The following is a 21,252-nucleotide window of genomic DNA, read 5'->3' as shown; positions in this document are numbered from 1 at the left end:
TACTTTCCTCCAACCAGCTTAAAACTATGACCCCTCGTGTTAGCCATTTCTGCCCTGGGAAATAATCTCTGGCTATTGACTCTATCTATGCCTCTCATTATCTTGTACACCTCAATTAGGTCCCCTCTCCTCCTCCTTTTCTCCAATGAAAAAGTTCCGAGCTCAGTCAACCTCTCTTCATAAGATAAGCTCTCCAAACCAGGCAGCATCCTGGTAAACCTCCTCTGAACCCTCTCCAAAGCATCTACATCTTTCCTATAATAGGGCGACCAGAACTGGACGCAGTGTTCCAAATGCGGTCTAACCAAAGTTTTATAGAAATGCAACACGATCTTACAACTCTTAAACTCAATCCCCCTGTTAATGAAAGCCAAAACACCATATGCTTTCTTAACAACCCTGTCCACTTGGGTGGCCATTTTAAGGGATCTATGTACCTGCACACCAAGATCCCTCTGTTCCTCCACACTGCCAAGAATCCTATCCTTAATCCTGTACTCAGCTTTAAAATTTGACCTTCCAAAATGCATCACCTCGCATTTATCAAGGTTGAACTCCATCTGCCACCTCTCAGCCCATCTCTGCATCCTGTCAATGTCCCGCTGCAGCCTGCAACAGTCCTCTATACTGTCAACGACACCTACAACCTTTGTGTCATCTGCAAACTTGCTGACCCATCCTTTGATCCCCTCATCCAAGTCATTAATAAAAATTACAAACAGTAGAGGCCCAAGGACAGAGCCCTGTGGAACACCACTCACCACTGACTTCCAGGCAGAATACTTTCCTTCTACTACCACTCGCTGTCTTCTGTTGGCCAGCCAATTCCGTATCCAGACAGCTAAGTTCCCCTGTATCCCATTCCTCCTGACCTTCTGAATGAGCCTACCATGAGGAACCTTATCAAATGCCTCGCTGAAGTCCATATATATCACATCCACAGCTCAACCCTCATCAACTTTTCTAGTCACATCCTCAAAGAACTCGATAAGGTTTGTGAGGCATGACCTGCCCCTCACAAAGCTGTGTTGACTGCATTTAATCAAGCCAGGCTCTTCCAGATGGTCATAAATCCTATCCCTCAGAATCCTTTCTAACACCTTGCAGATGACAGACGTGAGACTTCTGGTATGTAATTGCTGGGGATTTCCCTATTTCCTTTCTTGAAGAGAGGAATTACATTTGCCTCTCTCCAGTCCATATATGTACTTTTGGCAGAAGTGACTAAATTAATCAATAGACGAGATCCTGGATGAGACAAAGTTTAGTATTCTACTCTTGCTTTGACTAATATCAACTAAATCAAACATGGAATGTTCTTGGAATGCAATCGTTAACAGCACATCTAAATATACAAATCTCCTCCTTGGCAGTGAAATGTTAAACAAAATCACAATGACCGTACTCATTCACAGTAAGTAATAAAGTTTCAATATAGGCTTACGTCCTAAAGCCAGAGGTAGTTCTAATGGCTTTGCTGCTTGCTTCAGCATGTAGGCTAGATAAACATCCCGTTCAGCAACAATTGTACGATGAAGGTCAGGAAACTCTCCAATCATTTCTGACATCATCTGTTCTAGAAGATCTTTTTGCTTGCACTTTTCTACGTCATCTTTACTGAAAGAGGTAGATTAGTTAAAAAAAATTATGAACATTTTCCTACCAAATTTGAAAAATCACTGAACTAGAATAGTTATCTTTACAACACTGATGTAATGTTATTTTGCTATATATTTGTGAGGAGATGGTATTCACGAATAATCTCTCGACCGCACAGTTATGTCAGGAATTAATCCCATGATTTGATTCAAGGGATAAAAATATGTATTAAGTTAATCACGAAATATAAAGTATGATTCGACCACTTCCAATAAAGACCTCTCCATCAATGTTTACAGAATATCGTAAGCTTACCATTTTTTTCAGATATTAAACATTATTATGCCTCATATTTCAGTAGAACGATACAATTTATAATATACATTTAGTTATTAATAACAGGATTGAAGCCTACAGTTCCATGAAATTATGAAGTATTTATTCATACCTGATAGGATCAGAGAGGAAACAGAGACCCCAGGCTAATTTAACCTTTTGCCAGATGGTAAGTGCAGCAATGGCCCTTTTAAAAGTGATGGGGATGGGCCTATCCCCAAGGTGAAACTTACAAAAAGGCACTTTTCCAGCCTGAAACATAGAAGATTGAACAGGTTTTAAAACACCCACTTCTTGAATATTTGCATTTAAATATATCATCCTGCACCCAAAAACCTTTATTTAACCATATACCATTTGATAATGCAGCATTTTTGGCAATTTTCAGAAGTTAAAATTCAAATAGGTCAAGAAATCAATTTTAAAAAAAAATCATAATCAATGTATCTACTTAGAATACTATGCATATAGTCATGTAAATGCAACTTCAGCAATAACTCCTAAAATGTTCAAATAATTATATTTTCCTAAGCGGACACAAAATCTCTTCAATGAGGCTTACAATTACAGACATGATAATCAAAAGGATGCCAGTTATTTTCTTGCAGGTTTGGTTCAATGAGAATACTTTCAACTCAAAATGTTCATGCTTCATCTCAGGACTTGAGAACATCATCTAGACTGGCAATGACAGTATGGAGGGAATATTGTTGAAGGTGTTGATCTTTCATATGAGATGTTGAGGACTGACGTAGGGATACAGAGGTTATATAGAGTAATCTAGAATCTTGGACTAATGGCAGAGAATTCAAGTTCAAATCTAATTGTGGCAATTCAAGAATTTGAATTTGCTTTAAAAATTATGATTATATTAGATTGATTAGATTACTTACAGTGTGGAAACAGGCCCTTCGGCCCAACAAGTCCACACCAACCCGCTGAAGCGCAACCCACCCAGACCCATTCCCCTACATTTACCCCTTCACCTAACACTATGGGCAATTTAGCATAGCCAATTCACCTAACCTGCACATTTTTGGACTGTGGGAGGAAACCGGAGCACCTGGAAGAAACCCACGCAGACACGGGAAGAATGTACAAACTCTACACAGACAGTTGCCTGAGGTGGGAATTGAACTTGGATCTCTGGTGCTGTGAGGCAGCAGTGCTAACCACTGTGCCACCGTGCTGCCCGTACAGAAAACTTTTATTGAGAAAATAGCCAAGAAACTGTTGTCATAAATCTAATGCCTTTCAAGGAGTTAATTCTACTATCCTTGTCCAGTATGTCCTATATATGTGGCTGCAACTCACATTAGCAGTGTTGAGCACACCCTCAAAAGAGGCCTATTCACTTTTTTCAAATCACGTTGGAGTAGTTAAAAAAAAGCGAACATATCTCTGCTATTTCAGGCCAATTAAGGAAGCATGAAATGCTGATTTTGCCAGTGATGTTCAAATTCAAAGAATTAATTAAAAAGTATTCAAGGAAAGCACTGAATTCTCCCAAAGTTTTGGCCAGTATTTCTTACTCACTAAACACCAACAAAATATACCATCAAGGTATGACTTACAGGATATTTATTACAGGCACCCCATGTACAGAACTCACATTTCTAAGACATTAATATTCATCTCAAACACAGGTTATTTTATCATAAATGTTAAAATATATTTCTCAAAGTAAATGTCAATTTATTCCATTTCAGTGTCATTGCACAGTCAGGGTGTACGAGTCCTTTTTAATTTCAAAAGACACAATAGCTGACAATTTGAAAGCATACCTCCTTAAAGGCCTCCCTGAATTCACCACCTGGGGCCATGCCCAGCTGTTCAGTGATGTGTGCAGAGACCTTCAATAGCAGCATTTGCATTAATCCAGACATTACTCCATTCTATTAAAACAAAGATGCATACAAAAAGTTAACCAAACCATGAAAAAAAGCTCCAGATACAAACAACTACATTCAAAAGCAAAAGAATCATGTGACTCAGTAAAAAGTTATTAAATGGTATGATAATGATCCTTGCTTATTTATTTATATAGATTGCTTAAAATACCAAGATCTATAGATAACTATCCTCATAAATAAAGAGTTTTCAAATTGTTCATAAGAACTCATTTATTCATTCAACAAGAAAAAGATCTTTTTTTGACAGGTTTACTGTGGGATATATCTGGGCTATTTGAAAAAACTGTCATTGGAACTGCATTGAAAGATAGTAAATCTGTGCATCTAAAAAGCACAGAGGTACCATTAAGTGCTTACTGGGAAGAGGCAATAGAGAGAAAGGAGACAAAAAGAGAGAGAGAGAGAGAGAGAGAGAAAAAAGGGTAAAGGAAAATACACGGTGGAGAGAGAGACGGCCTTCAATAAAAATACACAGGATGTATTTAGCGTAATTCAAATAGTCACAATGTCTGAAGTTCATAGGCAACATAATCTACAAACAACAAAAAAAAATGAAAAATCTGTTAACCTGGCTTTGGCAATACTGACCTGGAGTGACCTGGACCTTCTGTTAACAGTGCAAAGGCACCTTTTAAGGAATGTCCTGTTCCATCCAAAGGAAAACACCTTAAACTGTATATACAGTGATTATGTACCCATAGGATGAAATGAGGCATAAACCCTACAAACCTCCAATTCAAGAGCTCAGTGCGTCATCAAGGAGATAGGTTTGACACAGGATTGATGGGAATGGACAATTTATCACAGCACACTTCTGGCATGTGTGTCTGGTACTGAAGTCAATGAAATGACAATTCAGACTGCACTGTGGCATGCTGTAGATTTATTAAAAGCATTACCCAGTAGGACAATAAAGTCCAATTTCAAAATTAAAACCTACTCAAGTCACATCATTAGTCTAATTTATTTACAAATTATTTTGATACTGCCTGCTTTCAGCATGTTCATCTTCAAAAGGAATCAAATAGCTAAGTCAATTACCACATGGTGAAATTTGAAAAAGAAAATGTTATCGAACTGAGGTATTATTTAACTTTTTAAAAATGCAAAGATAATAATGTTAAAATCAAATAAATGCTATTGAACCTTTATTTTAAAAAAATATAGATTTGAGGATTTGAAAATATTTTAACCTGCAAAAATATGAAAAGTACATCTGGAATTTAGAACATATTTAAATTGGGATTGAAATGATTTGTGTAAAGATAGTCAAGAACAAGATCCAGATCATTAAAATATAGAGAATATGGATGTTTGGCACATTTTAGGCAAGACTTGAAGTCAGAAAGGACTACTTATCCTCAAACACTGTCCCATAAGTACGTTCTAAAAAAGCTGGACAAACATCTCGTTAGAATTGAAAAACAGATTTAGGATGAGAAGGAATAAAGATGAGCAAACACTCTAACAAACATCAGATGGATAATAGGGGCCATAGAAATATCAGGCCAAGGAAGATAATTGCATGAAGATAAATTACGAAAAACCGATTTTAATAGACATTTCACTATTAGAGTTGGCAAACAAACCAAGCATTGAGTTCACTGATGAGGTATATTATATCATTGTTGTGGTTCTGTTCGCCGAGCTGGGAATTTGTCTTGCAAACATTTCGTCCCCTGTCTCGGTGACATCCTCAGTGCTTGGGAGCCTCCTGTGAAGTGCTTCTGTGCTGTTTCCTCCGGCATTTATAGTGGCCTGACTCTGCCGCTTCCGGTTGCCGGAGGAAACAGCACAGAAGCACTTCACAGGAGGCTCCCAAGCACTGAGGATGTCACCGAGACAGGGGACGAAACTTTTGCAAGACAAATTCCCAGCTCGGCGAACAGAACCACAACAACGAGCACCCGAGCTACAAATCTTCTCCCAAACTTTGAATATTATATCATAGCTTGGTACCTCATCCAATGTGTAATTTTACAGAGATGTAGTGATGGTTTACTAGTTTCGACGAAACTAACATAAATGTTCGAAGCAAAGTGAACAGCAAAATTGCTACAAACCAACCTTTTATGTACTAAGCGTAGTAGATAAATCAGACTAAACAGGCTACCTGTTTTATAGCTTGTTGCAACTTGTCTAGATTGATTTCTCTGGCTTCCTTTAATAATGTTTTTTCATCCATTTTGAGCATGGAGACTCTGTACTGACATAGTTCCACAACCACCACATCTGGCTGTACCTCTTGAATAGTCTGGAACAAAAGTACAAAATGATAAATGCAACATGCCATTAGAAATGTGTTTATATCAGGTTGAGGTTATTAATGTGCGGTCACTATTTTGAAGGTTATCCAAATGGATTCCATTAGCTCCTCTGCATGAAAGACATTAACGGAACAGCTACTGAATTTGCCAACATGAGCATTCACGATAAAGTGTGTGTAACATACTCAGATATTCTGATTGATTGACTACTCACAGTAAGAAATTTACATCCGTATATAGTTCCTGTCAATTTTTTGCAACATCATTAATCATCTGGTGTTGTAAACGGTCTAATGTGAACTCATTGCATAGAAATAACATACTTACCGGTAACAGCACTGTTATCAGCTTAGTCAGCAACCTGTACCAGGACTACACTCAATTGCACCCCAATCTATATATCTGGGTAACTCACAATTGTAGTAATATAAATGTTCAAAATAATTTGATTTACCCTTACACGTGCTCAATGTAAAAATCCCATTCCCAATCCTGCACTCAGCCAGCTTCTACTTCATGCAGGTGTGGCTTCACAACAGTAAACAGCAAGGAATCAAGACTTTTTCCTGTCCTATCTTACATCATTGTGTATTTCTTCTATTCAGAAGAACAAGTGCAACTTTTTATCTGAAGCTGTATAATGGTGCAAAACTCCATCAGCTGAGATCACTAACTCAACAGAAGTATTTAGTTAATGTATTCTCAAATTACATTTTACAAAAGTTGATTTGTGTAGTGATAATACAAACACAGCAGAATCCCACTCATCCAAAATGGTCAAAATACATAACTGCTCGAATAACTTTGGGTCATTCTGATCAATGTACTATTTCTGATGCAAGAGAGTATTAATAAACTAAATTATAGGTTGTACTCTGTACAACATGATAAAATAATTACAGTAATAGTATGGAAAACACAGTGAGCCACAAGAGCATGTAGGTTTCATTCAGTTTAATAAATAAAAAAAGCATTAATCATGTATGCAAACCATTAATAAAACTGCACTCTTTCTGGCCTAATTGATTCTTCATTACAAATAATTCATTTTAAAAAGTTGTCACAAATATTGTAGTGACATACAGATTATATTTCTGAAATAATCATCAATATCAAAGAAAGGATTTTAAGATTTGGCCAAATTTCTGAACCAACTATGGCAATTTTTTTGCAAATAAGTTACATTTTATCAATTACATCACTAACTGGCAGCATCTGTGAAGAAAAATCAGAGTTAACATTTCAGGTCTGGTTCTGAGGAAGGGTTACCAGACCTGAAACATTAACTGATTTTTCTTCACAGATGCTGCCAGGTCTGCTGAGCATTTCCAGAAACTTCTGTTTTGGTTCCTGATTTACAGTGTCCGCAGTTCTTTTGGTTTTTATATCACTAACTGGAATTTGACTGGGGAAAGATGAATGTGGGTTCTGAAACATACTGCAACCTCTCCAGCCCAAATAAAATAATTCTGATCTTAACACTGGCTTTGGGGATCAACCTTATTTCAGATTAAATTTGAACATTCACAATAAATGTTGTGGTCCTACGAGGGTCAAGATTCTATTACTTCAGCATTTATGCTTTGTTTAAATTCAATAATTTTAAAAATTACAACTTTTCTCATTATTACCTTCACAACATCTTTTCGGCTACTCTCACTGAAATGGGCTGTGCCAACTAGATAGACTTTACAGCCATCTTCTGTGCCAAGTTCAGTAACAGTATCTGGTAGATTTGGTTTCCCTTGTCTTTTTCGCATCTTCATCTCCCACAGAAGTTTAAAAGCATCTTCATCTGCTGTAAGTAAACGAATATGTTAAAGTAATTTATCCATCACACTGCCAAATGACAGCAAAATTGGATCCACGTTAAAAAGTACTGCAACTTCAAACTGCCAATTGTAAGAAGCTATATAAGTCTTCTTAAAAACGTTCCTACAAAATGAATGACACACCTGGGACTAGAAGCCAGGTTCATTATAATGTGTAAAGTTGAGTAATTTTTCACATTTATATGTTATTTTTGCAATTTTGACCTTGAAAGCCACAGCACATTTATAGAAAGGGATATCTGTTGTCATGTGTAACAAATTTGTGCAAATGTTTTTTTTTCAGCAGCAGCATATGAACTCTTGTTGATATAGTAAATCCAGTTTAATATACTAATTAAACTCAGAACTACATATTTGAGACATAGAAATTTTTTACAATTTCCAATTAAGGTGTTTGCATTCCAGTCGTTGCACTAAGAAAAAAAATGATGACAGTCTAAACCTCAAAATCAAATCTGTTCATTTTGCATGAATGAACACCTACTCAGTCTTGGATATATCATACCCAAATCCCCATAACTGCTTGCCCATTGAAAGAAACAGCAGAAAAATCAATGCTTATTTTTAAAAAAAGGCTAAATAAACACTGGTAAAGGAAAGAGAGGAACAATAAAGTAAGATACTGCTTTCTGCTTGCATCTGGAAGGTTGATGAGTGAAAAAGCACATCTACTTAACTTTGCTGCAACTACAAAGTGTGAGAAACACACTGCAGCTACAAATTGCCCCATGTCCTCAGTCATTTAACCTACATGTCTTTTAAAAAAAAAGCTTGGTTACATTGAAAACACACAGGTTATCAAAATAATACTTTTCCAAGAAAGGAATTTTTGCTAGTCTAAGACAGAAGTTTTAAATCCAAGCAACTGTGACATATGTGAGGTATATGAGTAACACAACAGAGGACACTAAACTTCAATACAGTGCAATGTTCAAGTGGCTTATTAACTCAGTTTTCTCCATTACATATTTGCAAAGTGTCAACTGGAACTCTAAGCACAATTTCCTGGCTTACACCATTCCTGAGCATACGGAAATAAATAGAAATATAACCCAAAATACATTTTATTGAATCATAGAATCCTTACAGTGCAGAAGGAGGCCATCGGCCCATCAACTAGTCCAAGAACACCGCACCTACATTTGGGACACCACCCACGCCCTCTACCTCCTCCATGATTTTTGCTTCCCCGACCCCCATCGCCTTATCTTCACCATGGACATCCAGTCCCTATACACCTCTAACCCCCATCACGAAGGACTCAAAGACCTCTGCTTCTTCCTTTCCCGCCGTAACAACCAGTACCCTTCCACTGACACCCTCCTTCGACTAACTGAACTGGTCCTCACTCTGAACAACTTCTCTTTCCAATCCTCCCACTTCCTCCAAATCAAAGGAGTAGCCATGGGCACCCGCATGGGCCCCAGCTATGCCTGCCTCTTCGTAGGATATGTGGAACAGTCCATCTTCCGCAGCTACACTGGCACCACCCCCCACCTTTTCCTCCGCTACATCAATGACTGTATTGGCGCTACCTCGTGCTCCCACGAGAAGGTTGAACAGTTCATCCACTTTACCTTCCACCCCGACCTCAAATTTACCTGGACCGTCTCAGACTCTTCTGTCCCCTTCCTATACCTCTCCATTTCTATCTTGGGCGACTGACTCAACACGGGCATTTACTATAAACCGACCGACCGACCGACTCCCACAGCTCACTAGATTACACCTCCTCCCACCCTGCCCACTGTAAAAACGCCATTCCATATTCCCAATTCCTTCGCCTCCGCCGCATCTGCTCCCAGGAGGACCAATTCTAATACTGAACAACCCAGAATGGCCTCGTTCTTCAAAGACCGCAATTTCCCCTCAGACATGGTTGACGATGCTCTTCACCGCATCTCCTCAACTTCCCGCTACTGCACCCTTGAACTCCGCCCCTCCAATCACCACCAGGACAGAACCCCACTGGTCCTCACCTACCACCCCACCAACCTCCAGATACATCGTTTCATCCTTCGTCATTTCCGCCACCTCCAAACAGACCCCACTACCCAAGGATATATTTCCCTCCCCTCCCCTATCAGCGTTCTGGAAAGACCACTCCCTCCACGACTCCCTCGTCAGATTCACACCCCCCCCACCAACCCAACCTCCACTCCCGGCACCTTCCCCTGCAACCGCAAGAAATGCAAAACTTGCGCCCACACCTCCCCCCTCACTTCCCTCCAAGGCCCCAAGAGATCCTTCCATATCCGTCACAAATTCACCTGCACCTCCATACACATCATTTACTGCGTCCGCTGCACCCGATGTGGCCTCCTCCACATTGGGGAGACAAGCCTCCTACTTGCGGAATGTTTCAGAGAACACCTCTGGGACACCCGCACCAACCAACCCAACCACCCCGAGGCTGAACACTTTAATTCCCCCTCCCACTCCGCCAAGGACATTCAGGTCCTTGGTCTCCTCCATTGCCAGATCATGGCAACACGACGCCTGGAGGAACAGCACCTCATCTTCTGCCTAGGAACCCTCCAACCACAAGGGATGAATGCAGATTTCTCCAGCTTCATTTCCCCTCCCCCCACCTTATCTCAGTCCCAACCCTTGGACTCAGCACCGCCTTCTTGACCTGCAATCTTCTTCCCGACCTCTCCGCCCCCACTCCTCTCCGGCCTATCACCCTCACCTTAATCTCCTTCCACCTATCGCATTCCCAACGCCCCTCCCCCAAGTCCCTCCTTTTATCTTAGCCTGCTTGGCACACCCTCCTCATTCCTGAAGAAGGGCTTATGCCAAAACGTCGATTCTCCTGCTCCTTGGATGCTGCCTGACCTGCTGTGCTTTTCCAGCAACACATTTTTCAGTATCGGCCCATCAAGGCTGCACACACCGTCTGCCTCCTCCCCCACCCGTCAACCCCATCCAACACCGTACCCTATCCGCCCACAACCGAACCCCCGCCACCCCTGCTCACTCTCCGGGGCATCCCGACTGAACGTCAAGAACATTGCACACAGACCCAGACCCTCACCATATCCACATAACCCCACATTTATCATGGCTAATCCACTTAGTCTGCACATCCCTGGACCCTATGGCCAATTTAGCTTAGCCAATTCACCTAATCCTTCGACTGTGGGAGTAAAATGGAGCACCCCCCGTAGCCACCTAAGGCTGGATCAAACCTGGCTGCTTGGCACCGAGAGGCAGCAACGCTAACCATGGAGCCACTATATTGGCTGCAATGGGCACGACTAGAACTAATGACTGGAACAACTCTGCACAAACCTTAATTTCCATGCCCTTTAAGGACCCATTTAAGAAAAATCTTTTCAACTTCTTTGTAAATTAACGTGACTATTGATTGCACTTATTCATATCTCCTGTTAAAGTTTGCGTGCTGAAGAGGGAAATCTCATCAAGTACTTGCTAGTGGGTCCTAGAGCTGAGTAACGCCTCACCAAATTTTAATATTACCTTTCTGGTAAATGTGATAAACTTAAAAACTATCAAGTCAATAGTAGTATTTTAAAATTTGCTTGTAAACAGAAATCTCAAATTCTATTCACCTTTCACCTCCAGAGAGAAAATGGGATAATAAAGGGAATATTTTTTCCGTTGTATAGAGGAACCTCGATTATCCGAATGAGATGGGCAGGCACTATTTCATTCAGATAATTGATTATTTGGTTAATTGATTCAATGCATTTCCTCTAGGGCTCGGAGTTTTCTGCTTCATCCACTCCCTGTTCAGGAAACTAGGCAGCAGCACACACGCATGAGCGTCCGTCCCTCCCCTCCCTCAACCCCATCCAACACGCCCCCAGCCCCGTCCAATACCGCTCCCATCTGCCCCCAACTCCATCCAACACACCCCCACCGTCTGCCCTGACCCCTGCCCATCCCCAACTCCAGCCAACACACACACCGTCTGCCTCCTCCCCACCCGTCAACCCCATCCAACACCGCACCCTATCCGCCCACAACCGAACCCCCTGCCACCCCTGCCCACTCTCCGGGGCATCTGGACTGCATGTCAACAACAAGACTGCTGCTGCCGCCACCTTTTTGAGGGATCAATCTCCAAATAGCGCGCACACACACAACTTTTTGACAGGTTCCACCTTTGCCCTGTACAGTACAATGTTGGAGAGATTATCTGGAAGAGGGGTTTAGGGTACATGCCGATGTAGAACTCCAGAGAAGGATTTCGAAGGGGTGGGGGCGGAGGCGGAAGAGAGAGAGAGAGAGAGAGAGAGAGAGAGAGAGAGAGAGAGAGAGAGAGAGAGAGAGAGAGAGAGAGAGAGACAGAAGCCTGGCCTCCCTTCAGTCCAGGACCATTCTTGGCAGCATTTCATGAGCTGAGTTCACTTTTTATCACTGTAAAGAAAAGATGCGATCAGTGTTGGAAACACGTCTTTGATGTAATGTTTCTTACGGGACCTTGAGATCTCCTTTGGATAATCGAGGTTCCCCTGTAGTTAGTCCTCTCTACACAAACAGAGATAGCAAAATTGCTCTAACAGAAAGGTGGCATGGACATGTTAAGCCAAATGGTAACAGCAAAGAAGAAGGTGAGGCTATGATATGCAAAATTGAAACATCATGTGAAGGCTAAAATCCATAGAAATCATCAACATTGAAAAGACTAAAAGGGCTGAAGTAAATATGGAAATAGTAACTGGAACAGAAGTACAAAAAGGGGCATAATTTAACAACATACTGTTTTTAACACACTGAAATATCCTCATGGAAATGGTACTATTGATGAAATGACCAAACGCTAACCCAAGTGACATTGCTGTTACCTTAATTTTATTGTATTTATTGTTTGGTAAGTAAATATGAAAGACTTACATAGGTTTTGTTGAACATCTGACATGTTCTGTGGATCATCAGCAGATACTGCCAAAGGTGTCAGACTTGCCACTGCCTAAGGACAAAAACAAAGCTATTTTAAATTTTGTACAGTTCTGAAAGCAGTTCATAACTTTCAGTCTTGTTGAATCCAACAGATGTTTTCAAATCAACGCCATGCTAGAATCAAACAATATTAAACTTAGCAATTGCAATGGTTTGTTATTGTTTTAGTATTGATTTAAATACTGACAAATGACTGAGCCCAATATCAAAGGCAGCAGTATCCAATTTCTGAACATTTCCAGATCATTCATATTTCAAATGTACACTATTTTCATCAGTCACTGCATCATCTTCTCTACTACTTGTTTTTGCTTACTCTTTCTCATCCTTCTTGCTATTTGCCAGCTTTCTTTAATCAATTTTCACAATTAGGTCTGTGATCCATCACTTTTTTGCTTTCCTCCTACTCCGAATCTTCTGCACATTATTTTATTTTGAAGATCTTTCATTGCTTCTCAAGGTTGTCCAAACTCACTAGTATTTCAAATTTGTCAGGAGGCCAGCTGGAAATTGTCTGACTTTTCTTGTTCTTTAGTTTCACTGTTGCAAAGGTTGTAGTGACTTAGTGGTTATTACTTTCTGCCGCTTCAAGTGGATTGTGCATAAAACAGAGTCGTGTTCATATCGAATATCCGCACCTCCACAGTCCCAATACGTTATCATGTCATCCTCGATCTGCTGCTGATGCACGTATAAATCAATCTAATTCAAGACTTTAGCATCTAGAGATCTCAATGTCTTTATACTTGTTCTTGAAGAAATGACACCGAATACTGAACCCATTGTTGTTGCAGAAAATCAGGAGACCCTCACTCTTCCATTGACCATGCTTGTTGACCCACAGAGCTGAATAGTACTATTCAGCTGATTGTTCCTAAGCTTAGCAATAATATCAGTGAATTTATATCATAGCTCAGAATTTCTCTCAGTATATCCTGCTATCGGCACGATAATTAATCTTTCTCCTTCCCTGTGTCGATTTATGTTGATGGGTAAAATTGCAGGACATTGATTTTGATATGTCTAGTATGGAATGTGACAGGTCTACTGGCTTCCACCCAATTAATACTTGTTCTAAACATCTGTTGAGTATGAGGCTAACTCCATGGCTGTGTTTACTTTTTGCCCAGAGTACAGGATTACTGTTCCTTCACTGCTGATTTGTCCTTGGTTCATCTGCTGTATTTCACCAGGATGTCAAGCTCAAGGCTTCAGCTCAATTACACCACTGTGAGCCAACAGCTGAATGTCAACCTGGGAGAAACTGCAAGATCAGAGATCTAAAGAGCCATTAGAAGTCTGAAGGGCAAGACAAGATGCCAAAGGAACTTATGAAAAATGGGATGAAATGTATGGAGGTAGTCAACAAGATCTCGACTGTAGAGATGTAGTTGGTACTGAAGGTCTTCAGCATAGCACCGCTCAAAAGATTGATATCAGAAGTAGACAGTACTCTCGGTGTAGAAAAGTCTAGCTTCTGGCAGACTATACCGTGAGCATGCCTTTATGCTCAAGATCATACAGCAGTGTCTGGAGTATCAGATGCCATTTGTTACCAACTTCATGAACTTCAAGGAAGCTTTTGATAGCATCCATTGACAATCACAATGATGTCTCACAAGATAGGACAACATACCAGAGTGGTATATCTTCAAAACCTTAAACTGTGATTCCAACTGCTGCGTCAAAACAGCATGGACACCACAGACATTTGAACATCACAGGGGTATGGAAAGGCTACATACAGCCCTATCTTTTTCTCTTAGTTATCGATTTGATCATGACTGCATTCTTTGGCAACAATACTGGGTGATGAAGTTAGATTTCACAAATGACATTGCTCTACTGGACAGCAGCAAAACTCTCCCATAACCATCAGGCTATAGAACACGGAGGACACTGACCACTTCAGTCATCTCGGAAGCAACATCTCCAGGGAGGGTGGCATAGAGATCAATGGCTACAGAAGATCATCATAGCAGCATTGATTGTCCAGCAGTTCCACACAACATGGGCATCTGACATCATCACAACCTTGAAGCTGCAACTCTATGTCCATAATAATACCAACAATAATCTATGTGAGCAAGACTTGGAAAAGAACAATAAAGGCTTCTAGTGAGTTGGATGTTTTCATGAGCATTGCTTATTTAAGATCTTGTGCCTCATGTAGAGAGCCAGCTTCACTGACAAAGTAGTACTGCACAAACAGGTATCTATGGGACATCATGAAAGAGAGATAATGGAGACCGGCTGGATGCACATTTTGACTACTGCACACATAACCTGCAAGAGAGGTAGTAGAATGGACATCCCTAGATGGACAAAGATGACATGGTTGGTCAAAGCAGCCCTAGAAAAGTATATTTAAAAAGGATCTTCAAAAACAGAATATCACTTGGGTTAGAACTGAAATTCTAATAGACTGCAGTTATTGGCAGTCTTGTTGCCATAGCCTTTGTACTGCTCAAGACCAGAGGAATTAAGTCAGCTTTATTGCTAGTGAACTGTATGCCACTATATCATTGATAACAGACTTGAAAGACATATTACAGGGGAAACTTTGCAAAAGTTGTTAAAAAGAATAGAGGTGATCTTACTGAAACTTAGAAGGGGGTTTGCTGTTGTTTACCCTTAAAGGTAAATCTAGAAACTGGAGGACACAATTTAAAAATAAAGGATCTCCCAACTGATGAAGAATGTATTTTCTCAAGTGGGTTTTAGTTTTGGAATTCCATTTCACGACAAATTAATTGAGGCTGGGACACAATATATTCAAAGCAGAGTTGGACAGATCTTTGACTTACAATGGAGTCGAAGGTCTGGTGGTTGCAAATGGGACATCAGGAGAGTGGTCTTAAAGCTACAATCAGATCAGCCATGATCTTATTGAATAGCAGATCTGGCTCAATGGGACAAATGGCCTACTCCTGCTCCTTTTTTATCTTATCATTAATTTTCTACTTGCTGAGTGTCAACTTTAATACCTCTGCTCCTGCTTGGCTGAGATCAACTAATACAAACAAAGGATAATGTCCTGGATGCTATGGTTCAGTTGGTAATAGGGAATCTTTCAGCCATCAGTGACTATAGCACAAAACAAGATATAACAGAACAATAGATCCACTTCTCCCCCATTATGATCAAGAAACATTGCATTTTGTCTGTCCTAGACCAGTTTCCTAGTGAATGTTCTAACTTTCATAGAAATGCTGCAATTATGCAAAACTCTGGTTGGACTCCACTTGGAGTACTGTGAACAGATTTGGGCACCAAACCTTGAAAAAGATAAGTTAGCCTTGAAGCAAGTAAAACATAGGTTTACAAGAATGATATCTGAACTTTTTAGGTTGTTATGGAGGACAGATTACACAAATTAGGCCTCTTCTGTGTAGAATTTAGGAAGTTAAGGGGTGATCTGATGGAAGTCTTTAAAATATGAACAGGAGAAGATAGGATTGACAAACCTAAATTATTTCCACTGGTTGTGATTCTAGGACTAGCAGGTATAGTCTGAGAATTAGAATCAGACCATTCAGATGATAGGAAGCACTTCTATAATCCAAGGATGGTAGATGTTTGGAACTTTTCCACAAATCGCAGTGGATTCTGGATCAGTTGTTAAATTTTAAATCTGAGATAGATAGCTTTGTGTTAAGCAAAGGTTTTAAGGGATATGGGCCAAAGGCAGTATATAGTTTTAGGCACAGATCAGCCATGGTTTCAAGCTAACTACCACCTTCTCAAGGGTGATTCGGGATAGGCAATAAATGCCAGCCAGTGACGCTCACATCCCACAAATGAATTTTTTTAAATTTAAAAAGTGAATCGAATAGTAGAACAGGCTCATGGGGCTGAATGGCTTACTTCTGTTCCTGTGAAATCCTGGATGGTAGGTATCTTAAAATTGTTAACCAGCTTCTATGCAAAATTATTTATTTCTGTTAATCCTGGAACTCCTTCTCCACTGACCCAGCCAGCAAAGCCCACATCCCACGAGTAATAGAAAAAAAATTCTAGCACAAAATAATTCAACCAACTCACCTCCCTTTGGTCTTCCTCCATTCCCAAATTACTCTTCAAAGGCAGTTAGCAAAGAATCTGTTGGTTGAGACAACAAAAGTCAAGTAGTTATAGCTTATTAGAACTTGACAAATAGAATGTGAAATGGGTTATATAACTCCTTGAATTTGCTCCACTACTTTCCCACCTGATCCCCAGATCCCTGCACTCTCCTAGAATTCAAAAATCTATCAATCACAGCCCTGAGGACACTCAATGACTGAACAGCCATCATTCTTTGTGCCAGAGAATTTTATGGATTCACAAGCCACAGCAAAAATATTTCTCATTTCAGTCTGATAAGGCAGTGCTAGCTTGAGAACATGCCATTTAGTTCTCAAGCCATGAGAAATAGCCTTATAGCTGAACATTATGGAAATCTGAGAGACAATTTTTCAACTGATATGTGTAATTGCAATAATTTAATTCAATCATGTAGGAAAATTTGGCTTTTCAAATACTTTGCTTGTAAATATCGAGAAATGTTCAATATTAAGAAATTTAAAAACATTTTCTATTATTTCAATTCAGAACAAGTAACTGGTAGTTTTTGAAACATCAAACCTTTTCATTGTATAACACCCATAAACTTATTTGGTTATCTGGTATCCAACTAAAAGTAATTAGGCACTTAAACTTAAGTATGATACAACAACATAGCTAGAAGGGAACCGAAACACACTGAACTCACCCATCCCAAAAAAGAGTAAAGTATTGAATAGGGATTGGAATTCTTACAGAAGAACTTCGTTGCTAAAATATGATTACATTTGAAAATAAAATCCCTAAATGCAAGTGATAAAAATTAAAACAGCCAAAGTACAAATTGCTTAAATACTACATGTTACAAGTTCTATCTTTGATGTGCTGTTTTGTGCTTCAAATTCAAATACAAAGCACAAACAGAATACAAAAGTTCCCAAATAACAGAAGATAATAAGGCACAACAGCAAAACCAAGTCTTTGATGTGAGAGTCATTAGAACTCTCATGACTGGATTATTTATTTACTGGTATCTCAGTATTCATAATAAAAGAGAATTTCTGTTTAAGCATTGATTTCCTTACTGCAATATAACAGATATTCTATCTAAAGAGAACCCTTATAAAACCCTTACAAGTGAAAATATTCCAGTATGAATTGGTACGACTAAAGGAAACTTTGAATTGAATATCATAAAACATTACGAGGCTATTATTAAACAATTACAGGAAATTCACAACTGCATTGGTCTTAAAAGACTGACTATGCATTACCCACCAACAAAACCCAACTTAGAAATTTATACAGAATTGTAAACGACGAAAGCAAAAGGTTGGGACTGACAACTACCTGTAATTAATTATTACCAAACATTCATTAGATTGAACTTTGTAAAATGAAGTTATGATATACAAGCTTTTCTAACAAAACATGGCTTTGGTCTCAGAACAGGAGAAGATTCAGTCATTTTTGCTGAGTCACATTTGACAGGCTTGTGTCCTAAACAGCTCCCCTCACTGCAATAAACACAATTATTGCATGATTAACCTGAGTGTACAGTGGATTTTAAAAAATGCTCTTGTTGCAGTATAGTGTCACTACCTTGGAGCTAGGAGTATCAGGGTTGAGGTGCCATCTGCTCCAGAGACGTGTAAAAACATCCTTAAACTAACTGATTATAAAGCATCTACAAATAGATACAGTAACAACAATTTTGGCACTTTAGCTGTTCAAAATCTGTCCTCTTACACTTTGAGCTTTTAATATCAAGTGCAATCTTATCATTGGAATTCAGAGGTTGAGGACTTTCTTGGATTAATTTTCTTGGATGCCTCAACAGCATCACCTTTCTCAAAGTGAGGAGCAAATCCTGCACACAAGTAAATGGGGTTTTCACAGCATGTCTGGTGAAATAATAACTATATGAAGGATGTTGTTAAACTTAAAAATCACACAATACCAAGTTATTGTCCAACAGGTTTATTTGAAAGTACAAGCCTTCGGAGCGCTACTCTGTTGTAAGGTAACTAGTGGAGTAGAATCATAGTGCACAGACTCAGTCACCATTTTTTATATAAAACCTTAAGTTATCTCAGGGATACAACTTGAATGAAGTACTGGGATTTACATATTGATGAATTGAAACTTGCAACCCCATTCCAATTGATTAAAGACTTAACAGCAATCTCGGTTCGTTCAATACATTACATCAATTGTATGACATTTTGATCTTTTACTATAAATTCTGTGTCCCATGATCATGCTCCACTAGCTGCCTGACGAAGCAGCAGCGCTCTGAAAGCTTGTACTTCCAAATAAACCTGGTGTTCTGTGATTTTCTTTATAAATATATTTTTATTGAAAAATAGATCTTTTAATATTACAACAAATACAAAATACAATTAAAAATACAAAGAAAGAACACCAAAAAATGTAAAAACCCAAACCACCCTCATGTACAAATGTATAAACATGGATAGAAAAATATATATATATATAAAAAACTCCAACTAACTACTTAACGAAATAAATAATAACTAACAAACTAATAAATAATAATACCTCAGCTCAGCCAAACAAAACACTCACTCTCGAATATCGAGAGCATTAATTTTCACATATTCATACATTTGCAGCTCCCCCTCTCTGGATACTGGACTTGTAAAGCACAATCGTTATGGCTATATAAAAGCCCTTATTAGTGTGGCAGACAAATCTGTGTCCAGGTATTCCAAAGAAAGCTGCCATACCTTATAGAAATTTTAAATCTTGTGGTGTAACATATTTGTAAGAAAATCCAAGGGGATATGCTCCATAACAATCTTCTGCCAACCCAACAGGCCCGGGGGATTTTTGGATACCCAACCTAACATGATATTTCTTTCTTGCACAGAAAGTGAAGACGTTGAAAAGTTTTTTCTTATGTGCATCTAGAGGAAACACACTGGGCAGGCCAAGAGGAGGAGAGATCGGGTCCTTCTTCACCCTTACTCCCAAAATCCCCTCCTTGCACACACCACAGCACTCCAGTATGATTGAAGCCAATGACAGGACCAAAGACAATGGGCAAGAGTGCCCATACAAACCTTACACTTGGGACATGTTGAAGATACCCCTAGGTTAAATTTTGAAAAGTGATCCAGAGCCAAGTGGACCCTGTGGAGAATCTTCAACTGTAAAGCATGGGTCCTACTGCAAGTTGATATCTTTCTTGCGTTTTCCCAAATATCTTCCCATGCCTCTGAGGAGACCTCAACATCTAGCTCTCTCCCCTACACCCTGCAGAGATGAGAAAACTTAGCTTTGAACAACTGATCAAGAACTGAGTGATGAATACGCTTAAGTACACAAAACCGCCCTACGATCACTTAAATGGGAATCGATATTCGCCTTCAAGTCCGAGCACCTTCGTAAGACCACCCATAGGCATAGTCTCTGATTTTGCAAGATTAATCTTGTACCAAAAAAGGTGCCAAACAAGCTGATGCATTGTATCAGGCGAGGTACCAAAATTGCTGGATTCGACAAACAAATGAGGACACCGCCCGCGTACAACAAAATCTTAAGTAATTTTGACTCCACTTCTGTAGCCGATATATTAGGATATCTATGAATGGACTCCGCCAATGGTTCAACCACCAATGTAAAAAGCAATGGCAAAAGGGACAGCCCTGCTGCTGCCCCTAAAAATGTTAAAATTGTTTGATTGTACCCCATTGGTGATGACCGCAGCGAGAGAGTCACTAAAAAGAACTTTTACCCATCTTAAAAGGTTTCGCCCAAGTCAAACTGCTCCAGAGTATAAAAGAGGTATGGTCACTCAACTCAGTCAAATGCCTTCTCTGCATCTAGAGAAATCACCAATCCCTGTATTGACTGTTGTTGACACACTTGAATTACATTAAGCAGCCTCCTAACATTATTGGAGGATCTGCAGCCCCTTTTGAAGCCAATCTGGTCCTCTTAAAAATAGAAGGTAACACAGTCTCCAGCCTTAATGCAAGAGTCTTAGGGAGGATTTTGAAGTCCACATTTAAGACTGAAATGGCCCTATATGAAGCACAGTCCTCCAGGACTTTCCCTTTTTTAAGAATAAGAAAAATACATGTCATTGAACATGTTGAGCATCAGGCCTGACAATATGTTTATAAGTTCTTTATAGAATTCGCTGGGAAGTCCAGCAGGACCGGGCGCCTTTCCACTCTGAAGTTGCTTCACAGCCTCCTGAACCTCTTGCTCTGATAAAGGGGCATTGAGAAAAGACTCTTGTTTGGGATCATGCCTGGGAGCTCTAGATTCTTAAAAAAGGACTCCATCTTGGCCCACTCCTCC

General features: G+C 39.6%; 1 protein-coding gene across 5 annotated transcripts in view; it reads right to left on the bottom strand.

Annotated features, from left to right (window-relative positions):
* The window catches only part of trabd (TraB domain containing), a 38,085-nt gene that overhangs the window by 8,686 nt on the left and 8,147 nt on the right, over nt 1-21,252 (bottom strand). For 4 of the 5 annotated variants that reach the window (XM_072562597.1, XM_072562600.1, XM_072562598.1 and 1 more), the window contains exons 3-9: nt 16,921-16,977; nt 12,811-12,886; nt 7,747-7,913; nt 5,962-6,102; nt 3,720-3,830; nt 2,048-2,187; nt 1,445-1,617 (exon numbers count right to left, since the gene is read on the bottom strand). In XM_072562597.1, the coding sequence (XP_072418698.1) occupies nt 1,445-1,617; nt 2,048-2,187; nt 3,720-3,830; nt 5,962-6,102; nt 7,747-7,913; nt 12,811-12,886; nt 16,921-16,941 (829 nt within the window). In that variant the 5' untranslated portion in view covers nt 16,942-16,977. The remainder of the gene's footprint in view (nt 1-1,444; nt 1,618-2,047; nt 2,188-3,719; nt 3,831-5,961; nt 6,103-7,746; nt 7,914-12,810; nt 12,887-16,920; nt 16,978-21,252) is intronic. The other variant, XM_072562601.1, reaches the window with a different exon arrangement.

The sequence above is a fragment of the Chiloscyllium punctatum genome, chromosome 44 (genome assembly GCF_047496795.1).
Source record: "Chiloscyllium punctatum isolate Juve2018m chromosome 44, sChiPun1.3, whole genome shotgun sequence".
Lineage (NCBI taxonomy): Eukaryota > Metazoa > Chordata > Chondrichthyes > Orectolobiformes > Hemiscylliidae > Chiloscyllium > Chiloscyllium punctatum.
The sequence above is the reverse complement of the archived record's forward strand: the minus strand, read 5'-3'. Positions and strand labels throughout refer to the sequence as shown.